The 21,008-nt window shown below is 37.4% G+C and overlaps 1 protein-coding gene across 5 annotated transcripts in view; it reads left to right on the top strand.

The window, feature by feature from the left end:
- The window catches only part of LOC128875584 (GTPase-activating protein skywalker), a 37,807-nt gene extending 17,815 nt beyond the window's left edge, over positions 1-19,992 (top strand). Inside the window, exons 2-12 of one of the 5 annotated variants that reach the window (XM_054121293.1) lie at positions 6,064-6,536; positions 7,770-7,958; positions 8,174-8,298; positions 9,217-9,363; positions 10,042-10,176; positions 10,265-10,483; positions 11,761-11,790; positions 12,735-12,821; positions 14,754-14,912; positions 15,346-15,575; positions 15,855-19,992. In XM_054121293.1, the coding sequence (XP_053977268.1) occupies positions 6,170-6,536; positions 7,770-7,958; positions 8,174-8,298; positions 9,217-9,363; positions 10,042-10,176; positions 10,265-10,483; positions 11,761-11,790; positions 12,735-12,821; positions 14,754-14,912; positions 15,346-15,575; positions 15,855-15,996 (1,830 nt within the window). In that variant the 5' untranslated portion in view covers positions 6,064-6,169 and the 3' untranslated portion in view covers positions 15,997-19,992. The remainder of the gene's footprint in view (positions 1-6,063; positions 6,537-7,769; positions 7,959-8,173; positions 8,299-9,216; positions 9,364-10,041; positions 10,177-10,264; positions 10,484-11,760; positions 11,791-12,734; positions 12,822-14,753; positions 14,913-15,345; positions 15,576-15,854) is intronic. The other 4 variants (XM_054121284.1, XM_054121301.1, XM_054121308.1 and 1 more) reach the window with 4 other exon arrangements.
- Positions 19,993-21,008: the final 1,016 nt, after the last annotated feature.

Below are 21,008 nucleotides of genomic sequence, written 5' to 3'. Positions count from 1 at the left end.
TTGTTGTTGTTGTTGTTGTTGTTGTTGTTGTTGTTGTTGTTGTTGTTGTTGTTGTTGGTGTTGGTGTTGGTGTTGGTGTTGGTGTTGTTGTTGTTGTTGTTGTTGTTGTAAACTAGTAAACTAGAAACAAAAAGCGGTACAAACGATTCTAAAGAATAGGGAAAAAACGGATTTCAAAAATCTCAATGTCGGGTGCTGACCATTTTTAAAATTTTTTTATTTATTAATTGATGAAGGTACAAACGAAACTATTGGTGGTACAATCAAGTACAAACGAGATACTATCATTTTCCATACAAAAAAAAATTAATTTTTAAACGGTCGAGTGCTAGGTTCACATATCTCTATACGTTGCGTATCGAACTACAAGCTGAACGGAGCCATCGTGGATTAATAGTAGAGCCCCCATTTATACGTGTGCACATGTATACGGGTTTCACGTGTAACACGTAAAGTCGCGTGGAAGTCGTGTAATAAATACTCGTGCCCATATTATACGGATACACGTCTATTACATGGTTATTCACGTTACCCGCGCCCATATCATACGGATACAAGTGTATTACACGGTTATTCATGTTTTTCACGTGTAATGATGCACGTGTTTTCTGATATCCGTGTCTCGTGAACGTTTAAACCGGATACACGTGGCACGTGTACTCATGTATCGCATTGTACGCGTTTTAGGCGAGAGGCTCTAGTTAATAGAATTATGCAAATTTGTCAGTAACCGTGGTTCTAGTTGGATCTTTGTTTGCTTTGCATAGCCGACAATGGAACGTTGGCGCGTATAGTTGGTGTGTTTGCCACCGTCTCCGATGAGATATATTTATACTATCAAGTGGTTCGAGCGCTCGGGAGTTGCAATAATATTTATCTACCGCAGCAATCGCGGGTCTCCGCCAGAGTCGTTTGTGTCTATCGCGTGGGGCGAGCCGAGTATCGAGCAGAAGTCGAAAATCGCGCGTGTCTCGTACCGAGGTATTTCGCGCGGAGTCACACACGCTCTCGATTGAACCAATTCTCTTTACCACCAGGGCTGTCGTAGTATCCTGTCTATTAATAGATCTCTGGTTTTATGCGGCACACTCTGCAGCGTCGCGTCTCGTTATTATTTAATCAACGAGCGTCGAACTACCATTTTTCCCAAACTCATAAAAATTGACCGATACTTTCGAAATCCGACTTGCAAACCAACGAAGACAGCACTGGTGGTGAGTTCAACGAATCCTAATCTTACGTAAAGTAGACCCGTCCGTATCCGAACCTCTATTATTCGATCTGCGTAAACGAATAATAAATAAGTAATTACAGTGGGTGTAGAAAGTATTCGTACACCAATCAATTTCCAAAAAAACTATGTAAAATCGCAATTCATTAACTTATTTTTTTATAAACAATGACATTCTACATATTCTCGGAAATCTCTAGAATAGATAGATTACAACAACAAGGAAATAGCTATTTATGTAATTTGGGAAATTAACAAGAAAAAGCGAGAGAGAGAGAGAGAGAGAGAGAGAGAGAGAGAGAGAGAGTCAAGTCAAGTCAAGTCAAGTCAAGTCAAGTCAAGTCAAGTCGAAAACGCAAAAAAAAAAATATTAAAAGTGTAAATTCTCGAGAATAAAGCGCCACAAAGAAAATGTCTAAGAGTAATTTTTTGTTGGAAATTTGTTTTGGAATTGACACCTTGCGCATGTCCGAACTTATACGTAGGCACCCTGTATAAACTGTAATTACTTTTAAAATAATGTTATAAAGAAATTATTTTTTACAAAATTTAGGGCCAGATTTTATATGCAGGTAGAAAACCATGAAACTTTTTCTTAAAAAGTTTTCTTCTATCTATGACAGTTTCGGAAATAGCCTATCGCAGCTGAAACTTTATGGGGTCGTTTCACCCGTTAAATATGAAAATTATTTTCTTCCTTATTTATCTTTATTTTTAAAATGAATTCCAAATGGAATAAGTGATCATTTTAAGACTAATCTAGACGAAGTAGCGGGCTGCAAAAATGTCGTCCAGTTTCTTACAGTGGTCAATGTATTTGATCAAATTTAACACACCCAATACCGTATACTATAATAACTGATCCAAAATTCGTAATTTGTAATTTCTAGTATTCACTAATAACCTCTGTTGTTGGAGCGACTCTAAGCAAACGTATTTAAAAAAAGAAAAATATTTATTATCTAACGTACGAATGAAAATGTACACTGTCGTCAGACATATTACGAAACAAAGGATGAACCGTTTTGCAGGCCAAACATCGTTTCGTTCGATATATTTTTTCTCATGATCGCTAATTTCCAGCAACTCCGTGTCGCGATAAGGGAATTCTGTTTACTGTGCAACCTCCAAGCGCAACGACATCGTCGTAAAAAGCTTTATCTGCCGAGTAGTCTATCACATGGTGTGTTGATAAGTATTAAACGTGTTTATGGCTGCACGATAATTCCACGGATTTTATTAATAAACGTTAAGTACACCGTGATTATCATCACTCACGGTTTCGCATCTGGCTGGTTTGCTTATTATTAGCAACAGCTTTTACGTGGCTAATTATAGGTGATATTATATATCCATTGTCTCCTGCTGGCTGATTCCTTTAGAAACACGTCGTCGAGGTCATTGTCTGATCGGCACTCTCGTCCCGCGCCCCATCATAAATGTTTTTAAGCCGATGTCGTTCGATTCTCGTTCGAACGCATCGGTGATCTTTGTGTTACTTTAGGCCTGACACCACTGCCATCTCGTAGTTTTACCGAAAACAATAGATCTACTTGTTACGGACATGTTTGTTCATCCTTTTCTTTTTCCCCTGCATACAGTCTGTCATGCACGTCCCATGCAGTGTACATGCACTTAAAATAAACTGTTGAAACTAAAAAAAAAACTTTCACGGCGCCATCTAGTAAATATGATACACATTATATTTGGTCCAGTATGTATCAACTGCATGTTTGATACATATGAATTTTTATATAATATGTGCAGTATATTTGCTATGTATTATATATATGTATATCCACTTACACGATATTAACATTATTTACGTATTTAACACGTTACATTGCATATGTAATAAAATGTACTGTAAATGCAGTATTATTACGTACATAATATATGTATATTTGCAACGAGAGATGCCGTATGGTTCGATTTCATAGAATATGTTGTATTTGTTCATTTCATCATTATAAATAAAGGGTAATCCCATTTTTTCTGTGATTTTGAATGCGTCGGCATATATGTGTCCATACTTGGTATATTTTTTGTTAAGCTGATAGAAACGACTTCTAAACTTTGTTTAACTGATTTCAAACAGTCACCATTAGGTTTCCCGCAGCAAATCTACAATACCTAATGTTTCTTTAGGTTTAATTTCTTTGGAGCTCGAAATGTCAATAAAATGAATGTCGGCGAGGTTAAGGTGACCTTATTCTCAAATCTAGATAGCTTCGAATTCATGGCAATAGAATGGTAAGAAACATCTCGAGTTGCTGGTAGATACCAGAAAAAACGGCCTCGAGTGCAAAGGATTGATACAATTTAAATTTGACTCATTTGTAGTTTCTTGAATCTCCACTAAGGGGAGACACTAACGATAACAATTAACATGAACCGCTTCTGAAACGCCATCTTCCGGATCAGGGTCGTGATCGAAGTTTAATCACGACTGCGATCACCGTGAAAAATCACTAACAGTGATTTTTCACGCCATCCCTATACTGTTTGCGATTCAAATTTGACATCGCCGCTGTCGGGGAATCCTCGGCATCCAGTGATGGGCAAAACCCTAGGCTTCGAATAAATCTGAAGTTTGCCAAACATATCAGCAAACTTCAGATTTATTCGAAGCCTAGGGTTTTGCTCATCACTGTCGGCATCACTGCATTAAACAAAACCTAACCGCTTGCCTATTTTGCTAGAGGGTTTAATTTATGTATACAGGTGTCCCAAAACTGTTGTAACACCTTGAAAGGGGTGGTTCGGGAGGTGATTTCAAATAACTTTTTCCTTAGCGAAAATGTTGTCCGATATATATTCTTGATATATTTTTTTGATTATTTTTCTCCATTATTATTCTTTTACAAATTGTGATTTTGTTTCTAAATTTGTATAAAACTCCGAGGTCGGAAATAAAACCCCCCTAAATCGGCTGTCCGCGTGCCGGGCACGCGTTTCTCCTCCGCTAGAATCGGCCCTGGGCTCCGACGAGTCTAGGTCCGCCGCTGTGCGTTCAGATAACCCCCTCTTTGTTTTTCTTCTCTTCTCTTTTCGTTCGGACGAGCGCTCCCGCGATTAAGTGCATCGCGAAACGAGTGATGCATTTGACTACCAGTCACAGTTATTATGAGAATGTTTACGAAAGATTCGCGGAATCGTGAATCGTCGGTTCGGTCTTGAACTCTAGTCGTGAGACAATCTCTGTAAGTGGACACGTATAATATAGAATTAAATTCTTCGTGGGATTACTAAACCGGTAACGTTACCATGGCAGATAAAGCGCCCGCATAATTACTGAGGATAGAAAGCATCTCAAATATGAAAACAGGTGCTTTCTTGTGCATCCATCGGTTTCTCTCCAAATGATTATCTATTTAGAACGTGTTGCGAGTGAAGTAAGGGAATCAAAGAGATTATACAGGGTGTCCCAAAAATGTTGTAACACCTTGAATGGCGTGGTTCGGGAGGTGATTTGAAACAACTTTTTCCTTATCGAAAATGTTGTCCGAGGCTTCGTTGAGGAGATATTAACGGAAAACACTGACCAATCAGAGCGCGCGTATACCGTTGGAGTGGCCGTGGTAGCGTATGAGCGCGGCCGCCTATCGCGTAGCCTACGCTCAACCGGCATACTCGCACTCTGATTGGTCGGAGTTTTCGCTGAATATCTCCTTAACGAAACCTCGGACAACATTTTCGCTAAGGAAAAAGTTGTTTCAAATCGCCTCCCGAACCACCCCTTTCAAGGTGTTACAACATTTTTGGGACACCCTGTATAGATAGCGGAGTCATAGGAGCTCTTGTAAGTGGAAATGTAAAATGCGAAGAAAAATAGGACAAATCGCGAGAGTATCTCTGTTTCTGTCCAAGTTCCCGTGTGCATCAGAATTTTAAGACATTTCTCCTCGATTCATGGTCTCTCCCACCAAAGTTTCTTAATGTCGCTGCGCATGCGTTATTAGAGAAGAGCAGACGTGCATGCGATCTTTTCTTTCTTACTATTCGGGTTGCTCTTTTTTGCCTAGCTATGGAGAGTAGAAAATAAAGAAAACAAACTCCGTGTGTAGAAAAGTATCTCTCGGCTGTTGAACATAGAGAGTGTCTAAATGTTTGTATGCTGATGCTCGGGTCATGTTTTTACGAATAAATATTGTTCACTTTAATTTCCTAAATATCTTTTCCATATCCATGTGTATTTACAATTAAATATGTTATTCGTCATGCACTGTGAACGCTGGCTATGAGACCTTTTCAAAAGACTAGTTTCAAACATTTTTTTTTATTTGCGATAGATGGCGCTGTAATCGGAAATCGGGAAGTTCGTTGTGTGGCCCGTAAAGGGTCGCACACAAAATAAACATGAATAGCTATATGAATTAAGCGAGCAACAATAACCAGCTAGTTAAACAAAATGTCGGACGAATAAAGTGTACGTATAAGAAAGATTCGTCTTGTTATTCTCTAAAAGGAGATATTTAAAAAAAATTATTTTAACGAATTTAAAAATTTCGATTACTTCAGCAGAGCGTTTAAACTACGAGCGCCATCCTGGTAGTACTAATGTCCCCTAGAACTTCCAGCAAAAATCGTTCCGCGCTCAAATGGTTAACGAATAGTAATCGCCCTATACGTGATATTCTGATGTCGATACACGCATTCTCAGTAAATTTTTTAAATAATTTTTCTTTTCACATCAGACATCCTAAATAACTCGAACGGAAACTTTAGTAGGGAATATGTTGAATCATAATCGGGCACTGGCAAGGTTTATTCTAATCACAAGCAGTTGCTGCTGATTATTCAATCAACACGAAACGGTTTTCTGATTTCAGATGAAAATTGAAACGTCCCAGGACATGACGTAAATATCGTGGTCGAAAGCGTAAGGACATACGGCGCCATGAAGATGAATCTCGCGCCGTAGTCTCGTCGCTTGCGATGTTAGTCACACAGACGCCCTCCTCGATGGACAATCCGCCGAATATGATGTCGGTAGTCGAGGAGGAGACGAATGCCGATATCGACGATGCGTTTCCGCCGCACGTCGACACGACGAATATCGTCATACTGCCGGAGTCGCCTACCAGCAAGAAGCAAGCGCTGAAGACCTTCAACGAGGTCAACGCGCTTCTCCAAGCTGGCAGAAAGAGGGAGGTTAAGCTGATCATAAGGGAGAACGCGTGGCCATTGAACAACGGAATCAGGGCGCAACTCTGGCCTGCTCTTTGCAATCAGCATGCGCACGGCAAGAACATGCTCGATGGCTTCTATTGGGACATGGTCAACCAAGTGTTTGGGACTACAGGTGCGTTTCTTTCTATTGATACTTGGTCAGGAGTTGGTGAACCACCTACAAACTAGAAACTCAAACTCAACCCCTCCAAAATCCACAATTTTTGGACGACAGTACCGAATTTTGCACTCGATGCATTCCCTGAAATACCAACGCCCACGCCGTTCGCTTCGTAGGCACCCCTTGGAGGGGCGGAATAGCTCGCCACTTTTCAACCCCCTTCGTGAAGGGGCACTTCTACACCTCGTGGGGGGGGGGGGGGTGATGAAATTCATCAGGTTTGTTGTCGGCAATGTTAAGGATCGATACCGAAAAGACCCCGTTTCAAAAGCTGCCTCTGGAGCTGAACGGGGGTGGTCCACCCCCAGGTGTAGGGGTTGAAACATCGCGTGTCGCGCATGTCCTACGGTCCGGGGCATCGGGTCTAATACTGTTTTAATGTTTTCTTCCCCGCGTGGACAGTATTAACAAACGAAAACTTTTTTTTTTTTTCTTTTTTTAAACCTACCCCCAAGTTTAAATTTGCCCAAATCGGGGCAGATTTAAAAGAACAGCAAGTGCTCAAAATTCTTTTGTGTATTTGAATTAAAACAAAAAAACAATAAAATTCTTCGAACTTCTGTCAGTGGCTATCGCACAACCTACAATCGCAGCAAAAACAAAAATGACAATTTTTTGTACACGTTTAAATCGAAAGATGTTAACAAAATGCTATAGTTTATGCGTACAAATGCGAATAATAAGAATGCTTCCTGAAAATTCACGATTTTTAGGTAGTGCGATAGCCATTGACATAATTTTTAAGAATTTTGTTGTTGTTTTTTGTGTCGGATAATCCTGCGTCAAGATATCGTGCCCATCTGAGTAATAAAAATTCTAAAGAATGAACTTGTTTTTGGCCATCTAGACTGATATACAGGCTCAACCTCTTGCATTATTGTCACGACTTTGACTCGTGATAACAATTTTAGGCCAAACTTGAAAATCACGAGTCAGGCTCCATTGTTAAATGTAGCGTGACCATTCGGACGCGCGGGTTTGGTACGGCTTTTTCGGAGTTTCAAGAAAATACATAAAGACTCGTGAAATAATACTTTGTGTTAGTCCAATCTGTACAACACGCAAAGCTTTTAAAATATTGGATAACAGACCAATAGTTACTCGAGAAGATGATCGCGTAATTATTCTGAGCGGTGTATTTACTTAGAAACTGTGATTGAAATCTCGAATTATATATGTTTACAGAGCTGCCGGAAAAATCAATCATGTTACCGCCGTTTGTGGACAGTACTCATTGCCTGTCATACAATCTAACAAGAAAAGGCAGGAGTGTAGCAGACAGGGTTGTGTCTGTGCTGGGATACGCCTGTCCCGATATCACCTACAGTCCTTCTCTTTATCCCATTACAGTGCTTCTTCTTCACTTTATGCCAGGTGGGTATAAATAAACTGAGTCGTTTACGTAGGAATTACCTCGGTGCTCGTTTGCCCATTTGTTCAGATCCACAATGGAAATTCACATCGCGTGCCGAACGTCGAATTTCCTTACGCCAATCACACAAATGAACATGTGGGCACGCGCTTGGATGTGGTTTCAGTTATTAAAATAGCTTGAAATCAGAGTATTCGCAAAATATATTTTCTTGCAGAGGAGGAGTGTTACCATTGCATGGCCAGTCTGGTCGCCGCTAAGGACAAGATGTTCATTACACAAACCAAGCTGCTTTACGAGGTTACCTGGAAAACTGTAGAGCAAATCACCAAAAAGCACGTGGTACGTGGATACTCTATCCATCTACTGCTGTGAACGAATCGGTCACATTTTAATGCTGCAAAGTTGTTTCAATTTGTTGGAAATAGGTGTGATAACATTGGTAGTTCAAGGAACAATAATGATCAGTTCCTTCTGGTACTCGGTGATTCACAGATAATCGAAGCTTACCGAGAGACTATGCTGAGATTTTATTTTCAAAGATTTTTATTAAAAATTATACAACGTACGTTCAGCACTTTATAAGATTTACTTTCGGAGTGAGTGCTCTTCGTTTTGAGCACGTGTTTTAAAGGGCCAAAAGGCATCCTTGGTGGGGTTGGTATGCGTATTCTGCGTTAGGAACGGAAAGGAGAAAGTTTTCTAATTGGGAAGGACATGTTTTGTTCAAAAAAGAGATCAGTATTTGTTTGGGAAATCTGATGGTTTTTTCTGGGAAAGGCTCTGTTCGAAAATTAGGTGTATTACTCGGAAAAGGATGTGATAGAAATCAAGGGTTTGACAGGATGGGATATACAGACTCATTTTCGTTAACATGTTATCTTCAAAATTAATTTTTTAATTCCTTAGTGAAAATCCCTGTCACCCATGTACGGGTGACGTGGCGATCAACGTGTTAAACAAAACGACCCTGTATATTTTAATGTTACCATTATCTACATGTTTGGGTAGATACATGTTCTGTTCCACTTTCTCGGTTAGCTGCATACTCTGCTCTACTTATCTGATTGGATACAGTGGAATAAGACTGTACCTGGTCAGATAGTATGTACTCGCCCTAATACCTTGTATAACACAGTAGTTCAACAATTATAAGAATATTTTAATTATAACAATGGAAAGTAGCAATTAAACGAACGATAAATGTAATACATTTGCAGGTATTATCGATTGATGTCAAATTTGAATTCCTCATTGTAGAAATCAGCTGCTGTACATTTAGCGAGGCACTGTTCTGGATCAAGAGCAGAAAGGATCTACATGGATTGGATCTGGTGGATTCTACAGCTTCTTCCATTCCAACATCTAGTCAGGGTTATGGACTGTTTTCTTCACGAAGGTATCAAGGTTGGTATTCACGAAACTTAGAGGAATGTAATTCAAAGCATTTAGACTTTTATTTCATCCTCTTACGGCATATTGAAAAAGTTTGGCTCCGGTTCAAGAAGATGAAGCAAAATATCTATAGAATGGAATGTTCTTCCAGAAATAGTATGAATATTAAGTCCAAGCATTGACTTTGTGTGCCAGTGAAAAATCAGTTTCAAATACATTTTTACGCATTGATTTTCCTCAGCACATATAAACAGGGCGGGGCACCCAACCCTTTAGCTACCGGTAGCTTTAATCGGTTTTTTTGCTTAAACCATCAGTACTTTGTTATCTATTATTGAGATAACATTTAATGCTCCCGTCATTATATGCATTATGATGTATTATACAATTATTAATGAAATAACAATTCTAATAGATAAAATATAAATTGAATAATACTAATGTTGTTAAAATAAAAAATGTTGTTGCGTTGAATCATATGTCCAATCACTACCGGTCGGTAAAGTGTTTAGACAGACCACTCGAAACATTTTTATCCATCGCTAAAAATAAATGAATTGCTCAAACAGCCTGTCAAAAGTGCCTCACTCTGTATAAAATAATGTTTTGCAGATTTGTCAACGGTAATTTAGATGTTTATATTCCTTCGTGAGTCATCGTTTTCATATTAATATTGTCTTTTTATTTTAGGTCTTCTATCGAGTAGCAATGGCTATAGTTTTATTATTCTATAAGCACTCATCGTTGCAAAACTCTGAATGGATGAATGAGATTTCTAAGAACGGTATTGACGTTGCGTTGTCGAAGTTCTGCAGGCAAATACCGGTGAGGAAAGAGATGTGAATGTGCTTTTGTATTAGCACGCTAAGTATAATTGTATACGTTGTGAATAATCGTATTTGTGAACTTGCAGGTAACACCAGCTAAATTTCTACGTACTGCGTTTGGGATACGTGGACTCAGTTCTGCATACATATCAAGGGTATTTTTGCGCACAGAAATGGCTCTTAAAAGTAGAAGCGTTTTAACAGGATCCAGATCGTTGGCTAGATCACGATCCACGGACAATCTGCCTACGAGTCAATCTCAAGTCAACATACAGATGATGTCGCACACACTCACGATACGAGAAGTACGTAATCCGTATTCCTACTTTTCTCGTGGCGGTGTGAAACACCAGCTTTTTGACGAATTGATTACAAGTCGACTCACGTACATACTAAAAGGGTATAGGCGGGGATAAGCACATGGAAAGTGTTATTAAACTAATTCAGACTTGTTATACGTCAGTCGTTAGCTTAAAAAAGATACACCATGTTTCAATTCCTTATTTTTACCGCACAGAGAAAAATAATAAAGGTTATTACGAGTTTCCAAATTAATTCAGTTTCGACTGATACACAATCACAACAAATTTTCTATTTCCCCATCTAACTGACTGATCTACGGTTAAATTGATTTTATGCTTTGCCTTAAAATCAAGATGAATTCTAACTTTTGTTTTTAGACAACATCCCTGAGGTATTTCTGTTATTCCTGCTATGATATTTTGAAGGAGTACACAAGGTGGAAGAATTCTTATGCCAATCAGCCGTATTTGAATTTGTTGCAGGCGTTTCTTGAAAAGAAGAAATCGATTTTAAATTAAAAATCACGTTTCCTTCTATTATCGATTCAATAGTAAAAGTAAAGAATTGAAACTTGGTAAAATTTTCTCTTTAAAACCCAAATTATTATACGGTCACTTTTCATATGCTCATTCGTCTATACCTGTTGATTGTATTCTATTTGACTGTTTCTTTCTGTGATTGATTTTTACGAATTATTCTGTGTTCTAATTTTATGAATTATTTTGTAGCTAAGAATTACTTTGGTTTTGAATACTGGCATGTTAACGATGATATTCTCCTATTTATTTTCAGGCTCGGAAATTATATTGTTACGTAGCGTATATCAAAGATGAGCAAAATTCTTATCTAGGTAAAACATTTCAAATAGAAGATAAACAACTCCTGTTCTATTAAATTTACATTCAAAGTATTATTTACATTGAACGATTAAAAGTTTATTTAAGTAACTATTCAGTCGAATGAAGCTTGCGAATAAGTCGCTATACACAATTCTTATTCGTCTTCTACTATTCCAATGAAATTCTGCTCAGTTCTGATATACACTTATTTATAAGAAATCATTATTTTTTTACAATTATTTTAATATTGTGTATGATTCTCTCCTTATTTGTAAGAAATGTTACAGGTTCAAAGGTTTAGTATCAATAATCTGAGTTTATTGATGTCCTTATATTAAATTAACAAGTAGACGTTACATTGACCGTCGTTTAAGTGTAGTTTCTTAGGGTATCACAAAGATACTATGCAAAAGCTGTTCAATGATTCACTTTGTTTTCAGAAAGAGTGTGAAGACACATACAAAGACAGGGTATCGTATAATTATCTTTTTGGGAAATGTGTTGTTAGTTTCATGTGCTCTGCCCTTTGTTCCTGAACTACTACCTGTTACATTCATTCATACTCACCCATTGTTACACTCATCGTGCCAGCTTTGTTGCTGTTACCGTCTATCCACTTGCAGTTATTGCCTCTTTCAATGAATAAAATAACAAAGATATGTCTTCCGTTAAAGTTCGTCGTCTTATTTCATTAGGTCTTCACTGGCTTTCAGTGTTCTGCAAGTACAACACACCAACCGTAACATGAATAAAAGAGATATTATCTACTCCGTCGGAAAATTCATTTGTTGGATATTGTACATTTATTTGCGAAAAGATCGTGGAATCTCGGAATATAGATGGTGACTGTTACTAGTGGGCTACACGAGATATGTTTGCTTGTCATTGATCGATAGGATGGTCTTGATTCCGCAGCAAGTCGAAGGAAAGCACCTCGAGAAACGCTTCGAACGCGACATCAGTGTCGATCAGTGAATGCAGCGCGCTTCATGAACTCCAATCTATCGCAGTTTTATTATTATTTGGTTGTAAAGCTGTAAAACACGAGAACGGACGTACAAACGGCGCATTATAATTTTATACTAATTATTTTCAATGCTTCCTCAGCGCATCGATACATCATTTAATTTCTTTTCGAGATTATACGTTGGTTACACTGGTTAACAGCGAGTCGAGCATTCATCTATATTTATACTGCGTATTTACTTTGATACCTGAACATATTCTTGGCCGATGTGTCCTGTATGCTCTGTATCTTCGATGGTTTTAACCAGTGTTTCGTATAATTATTTCTCATTGATACGTAAAAGTCAAGCCGGAAACCGTATGCCGATTATAACTTACGGTTCTATATGTTGTCTTGTGTCATGCTGCGTTACTGGAATGATGATGGATTTAATGGTGATGGGTGTAGGGTGCACACAGTCCTGGACCGCGTGCTCTATCAATGGGCGTTTATCCCATACAAAGCATATGCTCCCAGATTCTAGACATGCCTGATGTAAGTACTCACGGTCGATCATTGGTCAAAGTTCGGCAGTAGCAGAGTTTTCCGTAGTTCGCTGGTTGCCTCTTTGTGGCATGTCGATATTGTCGTTATCGGTGTATGTACATACGACCGCGTTGAAGTATAAAGACTCACATTGACTTTCAAGCACCATACCATTTCGTACGTTATTGCTTTGCATGTACACGTAATATGAGCTTAACAAATTGATTTTATTTTGTAATTAATTTAAATATATTTAATTCGTATAGTTTTCCACTATATTAGTAATATAGTACATAATATATCATTTTAACGTTAAACATTAGAGATATTCGGTTCAACAATAGATAATACCTGTAATTTTGTTGTTGTCGAAAAAATCACAAAATATTTTAATCTGCAACTTTGCTCGCGTATTCATCTTTAAAAGCGATTTATAAGTTCGAAAATAGAATGAATATTTCAAGACTTGTAGGTTGGAAGCTAAGTTGAATTTATATGCAAAGCAATAACGTATGAAGTATTATGGTGTTCGAATAGTGATGTGAGTTACTGTACGTATTACAAGTATTCTAGAATTGCTCACATCGTGGCTATTATCTTAACGATGTTAGCCTAACCGTGGACGATACGGCCACGTTCGTTAAATAGTGGGAATCGTTAGCTCGATCTTCTAAACTTGCAATAAAAATATCAGACTGGTGTAAACCAAACTTTGTTGTTATTCGTTTGGAAGATATAAAGTGTATTAGTTTACTGATTGAAGTCGTTTTCAACTTTGTAGCCACAATTTCGTTATCACTTCTGTTGTACTTCTTTTGTCTGAGATTTAATATCTTGCAGTTTATACAATACACATTGAACTAAATGACGTATGACCTGATTTAAATTGATTAGAACAGTGCACCACCTTGTGCTCCCCTGAACAAATTTAACCACTCGAGTTTTATCACCCTCTGCTGTTAATTTAGCATGTGTTGTTTCTATTCTGTTTACGCATTTCGTGGTGACACTCTAGAATTCCTTCCTAAGACCCTTTATTAATTTGTGCTACAACACTTTCCCTAGTACGTGTTTTAAACAATTTTTTCTGCAATGCGATTAGAGCGTAACACCAATAACAAGTAGTGAAATGATAGTAGCAATTCCAAACTGTTTGAATATTGTTTTAGGACACGTATAACTGTTCGATACGTATAGTTATACTTTAAAGTAATCAGTTTTTGGTTATATCATCCACATTGTACCATCAGTTTCCTCATTTCACAGCCTTGTTTCATTTAAAATTAAAGTTTATAATATTGTGGCCAATTCACTTTGTATTTGAATGATGCTCGTACATTCTGCATGGTGAATGATTATTTGCATTTTATTCAAGCATATTTAGTTCTTTAGCACCTTTTAATATTCGTAGTAGTTTCTTTTTATTACGTCAGTATAATAAACTTTTAGAAGTCAATTGAATTCATGCATTTCCACAGGTCATATTTACTTCTATAGAAGTGTACTAATAATTAAAAAAAACAAATACCTACAAATTATTAGTAATAACTAATGAATCAAGCGTAGTTAACACTTCGACATAAAAAAAACATTGGTTATTTATGTGTAAAAGAATCGAATAAAGAAAAAATTAATAATGCACTTAATTTAGCGAATTTAAGTTGGGTTTTGCTTAAGAAATTCGTAAGGAATTGTAAACAAAATTTATACCAAGATTAAAGTGAGAAAACACATTCAATGTTAATATTTTTTGGCTTCATTATTATTCTATTATTTTTGTTCCTTTTTTTTCAGTCAAGCGCATGATCTACCGCTGCTGTGATTTAGTTTGCTGTATTCTTGAAGGACTAGAAAATTTACTGGAAAATAATGTTTGCGCAGTTCCAAACATTGATCGTAGATAATGCATCACGCTAACGTTTCGCTTTTGTTTTATAACAGTTATTCACATTATGGTCCTGGCTGCCGATGAGAATCACCATGTATCAACCAATTTTACTATACACCACAGAAGAACATGGTTGTTCGCTAACAACATTTTATGTGAGAGTGGAGCAGCACGAACCAACCCTGCTGATGATAAAAACGTGTAATAACGAAGTAAGTGTCCTGCGTATGTAATTAACTTAGCCATTCTTTATTAAAAGTATATATAGTCAATCATATAATTGTGTTCCGAGTCATATCAATTAAGTTTTTCTTATCTGATTCCAAACATCGGTTCTCGTGAGTTGTAATCTTCGAGAACACAATGGCTTTCGGATTCTATTAATTGTTGGAAATGTGGTGAACTTAAAATGTCGGAAATCACAGACGTTTCGGGAATCCCGAACAATCTCGAGAATTCCGAACATTTACGAGGCGCATTGGTGCCTTCGAACAGAATATTTTCGCCCCCTGACATTTTTTCTATCATACAAAATAAGCGATATATTTAAGGTGGTCAAGTTAGGTGAAATATCCTGTACATCATTCCAAGTACTAAATTATTAAAAACGTCTACTAAATATTCTTTCTCATTTTCTTTTCTAAGGTGTTCGGAGCCTACTGTTCCACAAGATGGTGCGAACGCAATCTGAAAAACGATAAGGGACAAAGACAAGCTTATTTTGGTACTGGTGAAACGTTCCTGTTCAGCTTGTATCCTGAACGAGCAAAGTATCCTTGGATAGGCATGGACACTTCACACACTGACGCAAAAGTCCATCATTCGGCTGAGCTATTCATGGCAGCAGATTCCAAAATGATAACGATTGGTGGAGGGTAAACTCTTTCTTCTTACTCATGAAATACTTAAAATAAAATGGCAATTGATAATTGTATAGAAATCATCAATATACAGGGTGTCTCAGCTAAATGAGACTACCTATAAACATATCTTTTGTTCCGACGTTTCAACCCTTATTTATAGTTCTTATTACGGAACTATAATTTTGCAATTGATTAAATTTCATAAATATTAAGTAGATTTAAATCAATTGCAATATAACAAAATTATAGTTCCGTAATAAGAACTATAACTGTTCTGTTGCTTGTTCTTAGGGATGGGCAAGCGATATGGATGGATGAGAACATCAGATTCGGTAAGACAGATCGGTGCTCCACATTCAACAATCCACCTCTTTGTGCTAGCGGCGACTTTGAGATTAGGGTGCTAGAAGTATACGGTTTCGCTGGTGCTTGAGGAGAAGACAGGACTTGGCACTATGATGTATCAATTTATTTGATTCCCTACTGCCATTTAGTAACTCTCTTCTATTTATATATACAGAGTTGTATACGTTATATACAAATATCTTCGCGTATGTGGAAAGTAACCATGTTCTCTATGATGCGGTATTATCGTAATGCATCCTCAATCGCTTGCTGGGTGCTAGTATTACCGTGCGATTACTCGATGTCGAAGAGCTATAAAAGGTTTTCTACCGATTGAGATTATGTAGATTTATCTCGAGTTTTGTTACGCTTCTTGTTCGATTATTTGTCTTGACTTTTGCAAAAAAAATGACTAGACGATTTTTACGTTCGTCAATTTATTTTGCTAAGAACGAAACGAGTACAATGGTTGCTAAATGCGAATTTCGACAATAATCAGCGTTGAGTCACCTTCAGTTCTATGCAAACCTTGGTGTCCCAATATGTACATATGTAAGAAACAATTGGTTATTTACGTGAATACTTAATATTCATTGGATTAGATGCTATCATTATATATTTATGTATGCATACAAGGTGAGCTTACGCGCGGCTTGAATCACCTAAGATGGAAATTCCCAACTAGCTACGTTATTTTTGGGAACTCGAATTTCAGTTTTGAAGGACTCATTAACTATACGCGTATATGTCCGTAGATTATTTTATCGTATCCTGTCATTAATTCTGCAGTTTTGTTAGCAATGCTCGTATACATGCGTTAACGTCTTGTATTGTTTATTTACTTTTAGTATCGTTGTTAAACGGAGAACGCTTGAAAGAATCGAACGAAAGCCTATACCCAGGCGTTAACCGTGTATGTGTATACATACTCGTGTAATTTCCTATGAATACTATAAATATTATTGTCCCCTTGGTGATTACACACGCAAATCATTCATATTCATATGTCGACAAGCATCGTGATCATTCGTGATGAGAAGCTCGAATAGAATGGCAGGGGGCGAATGGTACTTTGTAACAACGACATATTTTTTTTTTATTTTTCATTGATTATTACGTTAAAAGGGTAGCGTTAGTCGAGTTGACTGGTTAACCTATTATTTCAACCAATTACAAAGCCATAGTTTTTCAACATAGTACGTTAAGAATTTGTATATTTTATATATGTAATTGGTGTTGATAGTATACCAGTACAGGTGGGGATATACATACACAGAAGACACGAACAGTTTTATTTTGGATGTGTATTTTCACGCGACGCGTTACTTTTACAACACACTTCGGGCATTCTGAAGAAGCGTTATTAGCGTTACTGTCGTTATCGTTTGTCTCTCTTTGTGATCAAATCTATATCGATGTTGTACGGTACACGATTAACTCTTAGAGTACCTGCTTCTGTGTTTAGTTTCTTGTTGTTATTTCTTTTTTTATTATTATTATTATTATTATAATTAGTAGTAGTAGTAGTAGTAGTAGTAGTAGTAGTAGTATTGAAATGAAAGACGAAACGAAGAAAGAGTGAGATCGAGCGTGTATGGAACTAAAGGTGTCGATTTAGACCCCTTGGTTGTGATGCAGAAGTGGCTGGCACCACTTTCGTCCAAGCGATAATGTACACTACCTGTAATGTTTGCGTAGGAGGATCATATATCTTTCACCCCACTCCCTCTTACTTTGTCATGTTATCAGTTGTAGGATAACGTATCACGAATAATGTTACATTATTCTTATACGATTGCGTGTTACATTTGTCGTCAAAATGTTAAAGCACTTAAGAGAACAGAGCCTAAGAATCGTTTCATACATTACTCGAACCATTTCTCATTTCTGCGTGCTTTACGCATATCATGTTCGTTAGTTCTTCTTATCGGCTCGTGCAATTCTTAGAGACACAAACGAATGGACGAACAATGTAACAATGTACAATCAACGCTATGTATGGCGCTATTGAACTCAATTCTAAGTGTAACAAGTTATATCAAAGTTAGCGGTTGGAACTTTTTTCCCAATTTACATACCTGTTTAAAGAGATTCTTGTATCGTCAATCTGTTACGTAACTCGTACCGAAGTCTCCTTACAGATTGAGAAAAGAAATAATTGTAGATTGTAGCGAATTTTACGTTTAATTCTCTTTTGGACGTTTTACAAAGATATGATATTACGTAAAACTGGCGTAGAAAAAAGGGAACACTGCTGATCTCACCCGAGAAGCCAAAGTAGGGTAGCGTTAAATGTATTCGTTTTACATTGTGGAAAATCTGTATTAGGATATTCGAATCGAGTTGAATCACTAATTTTCTTAAGTGTAAAAAGTATCTTCCGGACAAATACTTTAGAATATTTTACGAAAATTTTACGAATATACAGCTACATTGGTTGAAAAATAAGAAATTAGTTTCAGAATGAAGGAATGAGAATTGAAAACAACTAACAGAAGCCTATGAACGATGCATGTGAAAGTGCATTTTGTACAATAGAGGGTGTCCCAAAAATGTTGGAGGTCCTTGAAAGGGATGGTTCGGGGGGTTATTTGAAAGAACTTCTTCTTTAGCGAAAATGTCCGAGACTTCGTTAAAGAGATATTAACAGAAAATCCCGACCAATCAGAGCGGGAGTATGCCGGCGGAGCGCTCGCGGTAGTGTAGGTTACGCGCTAGGCGACTTAACGAAGTCTCGCACATTTTCGCTACGGAAAAGTTGTTTCAAATCACCCTCCGAACCACTCCTTTCAAGGACCTCCAATAGTTCTGGAACACCCTGTATAGAGAATAGTTGAAGAAAAGGGAATCTGCGCTCATAGTTTCATTCAGTTAAATTATTACATTACTAATTCATATTTATATCACTCATATGTAACACGTTTATTGTTAGAATCAAGCTTTTTCATTTCTACGCCATTTATCCTTTTCTTGACTATTCTAGGATTCTCACGAAAAATACTCCGCGAACAAGTAATTGGAAACGCTGCTAGTACGAAAGGATCGTATTCGTGTGATAACTGTAAACGGAATAAGTGAATATTTATTTATTGTATATCCGTAATTGAGAAAAAGATGATGTGCTGAAAATGGAAAGTATTATTGTTCAAAGTTTCTAACGTAGCACAGCATAACATAAATTTACGCTAGGAAATAATATATACATATTACATATATACGGAAATACATATATATGTATTATACAAATATGCCTATAAACGACGAGAAATGAAAATAAACATAATTGAATGGAGTGTTTTCAAGCTTTCCGCAGTGTTGTTATACTATATTACATTATATATGTACATATACATATATACATATAATAATACACATATAATATATATAATGTAATATATAAGTATATATATAATGTAAGTTGTACCGTTTCCGCAGAGAAATTGTTGCCTCTCGATGCTACTTTATCATATCATCGTTGTGAATAGAATATTGTTATACACAAATTTATTGTCCTATTTATTTCTTTTACTTTATGAAGGATATCTCATACGACATTATTATTATACACATATGTTGCATGTGATCCAAAGAGCCAATATGTGAAATTAATTATAATGTAAGATTCGTTTAAAAGTATCGTACCAGTAAAATCCTTGGATTTAATGACTTTATTATTTATTTTATATGCTTCAAACCATAAATGGCTTATACAGCATACAATAGTTGTGATAAATACAATTTAGTTACGTCAAATTCTTATATTACAGTCTTTGAGAAAACTATAAATAATTTTGAACCCTCTAATATCCGGTTCACTCAAGGATGTCCTGATACAATACGGAGGACGATATTCGTTACTGAAAAGCATATGGAACAAAACTTCACGCTGATCATTGTGTTCCAGGCACTGCCAAACAGTGTGGTTCAAATCTTGAGACTCTGCTCCGCAATCACATTCGCCGTTTGAGATAAACATAACACTGACTAAAGAGGCGTTTAAATTATAGTGATTGGAGCGGCTCCTATTAACGAATGTTATAAGTCTCTAGAGAGTTTGTGACCAATGTACCATGGTTTGGACACATTTTTATAATAGCGTCGAAAATAATTTACACCTTTAATTAATCCTTGTTCTTTGCACGTTGTATTTGTTGACATTTTTGCCTGAAACTTAAAATTAGCTGTACAGTCTTTGAATGGAATTTTGATATCCGGTGTGGGTTCTTGATTCGTGGCTTCCTTCGCCAGTGAATCTACTACGGTCAGCCCAGACCTGAGAGGAGCAGGCCCTCGCTCCGCTTCTGAATGCCGGCTCACTTACTACTCTTTCAAATCTGCTCCGATTTGACAACGAAAGCGTGATTAAAAAAATCTGATTTTTTGGGGATCTGTTAATAAAGCATTCGCGCGTCCGAATCCACGAACGGCGTTGACGTGGGGTTACTCGTTCACCCAGCAGATGGGCCTGAAGTTGGAAGCGAATTTAAAAAAAAAAAAATCGACATTTTCGAATTTCATTGCCATTCACGCGAGAAAAAGACATCAAAACTGTGTCGCCCCGATGCCCTGGACTGTCGGACATGTGATCCACGCAACGTGACAACGTTCCAACCCTTACACTTGGGGCTGGATCACCCGTACCTCTGCCCCTTACCCTTCAGCTCCGGAGGCAGTTTTCGAAACGGGACCTTTTCAGCATTCATCCTTAACGTATCGAGAACAAACATGGTGAATTTTATTGTTCTCCGATGTGTGGAAGTGCTTCCTTACGAAGGGGGTTGAAAATTCGCGAGCTGTTCCCCCCTTTCCAAAGGGTGCCTCTGGGGTGCTCGGTGTGAGTGATGGCATTTTCTGGATCGGGGGAGTTCAGAGAATGCATTGAGTCCAAAATCGAGACCGTCGTCCAAAAATTGTGGATTTTAAAGGGGGTGGGGGGTTGTGGGGGGGTGGGTTTGTCTGAGAGGGATTTCAAGGGGTGCATTTTGTAGAGGGCATCAAAGAGAGTTGCCCCAAAGGTTTTATTGAATTTTTCAACCTCTCCCGTCACCCCTGGCCTTTTCCAAAGAGGCGTTTTTCTACATCCTCCTCTTTAGGGGGGTG

The sequence above is a fragment of the Hylaeus volcanicus genome, chromosome 1 (assembly GCF_026283585.1).
Source record: "Hylaeus volcanicus isolate JK05 chromosome 1, UHH_iyHylVolc1.0_haploid, whole genome shotgun sequence".
Taxonomy (NCBI): Eukaryota; Metazoa; Arthropoda; class Insecta; order Hymenoptera; family Colletidae; genus Hylaeus; species Hylaeus volcanicus.
The sequence above is the reverse complement of the archived record's forward strand: the minus strand, read 5'-3'. Positions and strand labels throughout refer to the sequence as shown.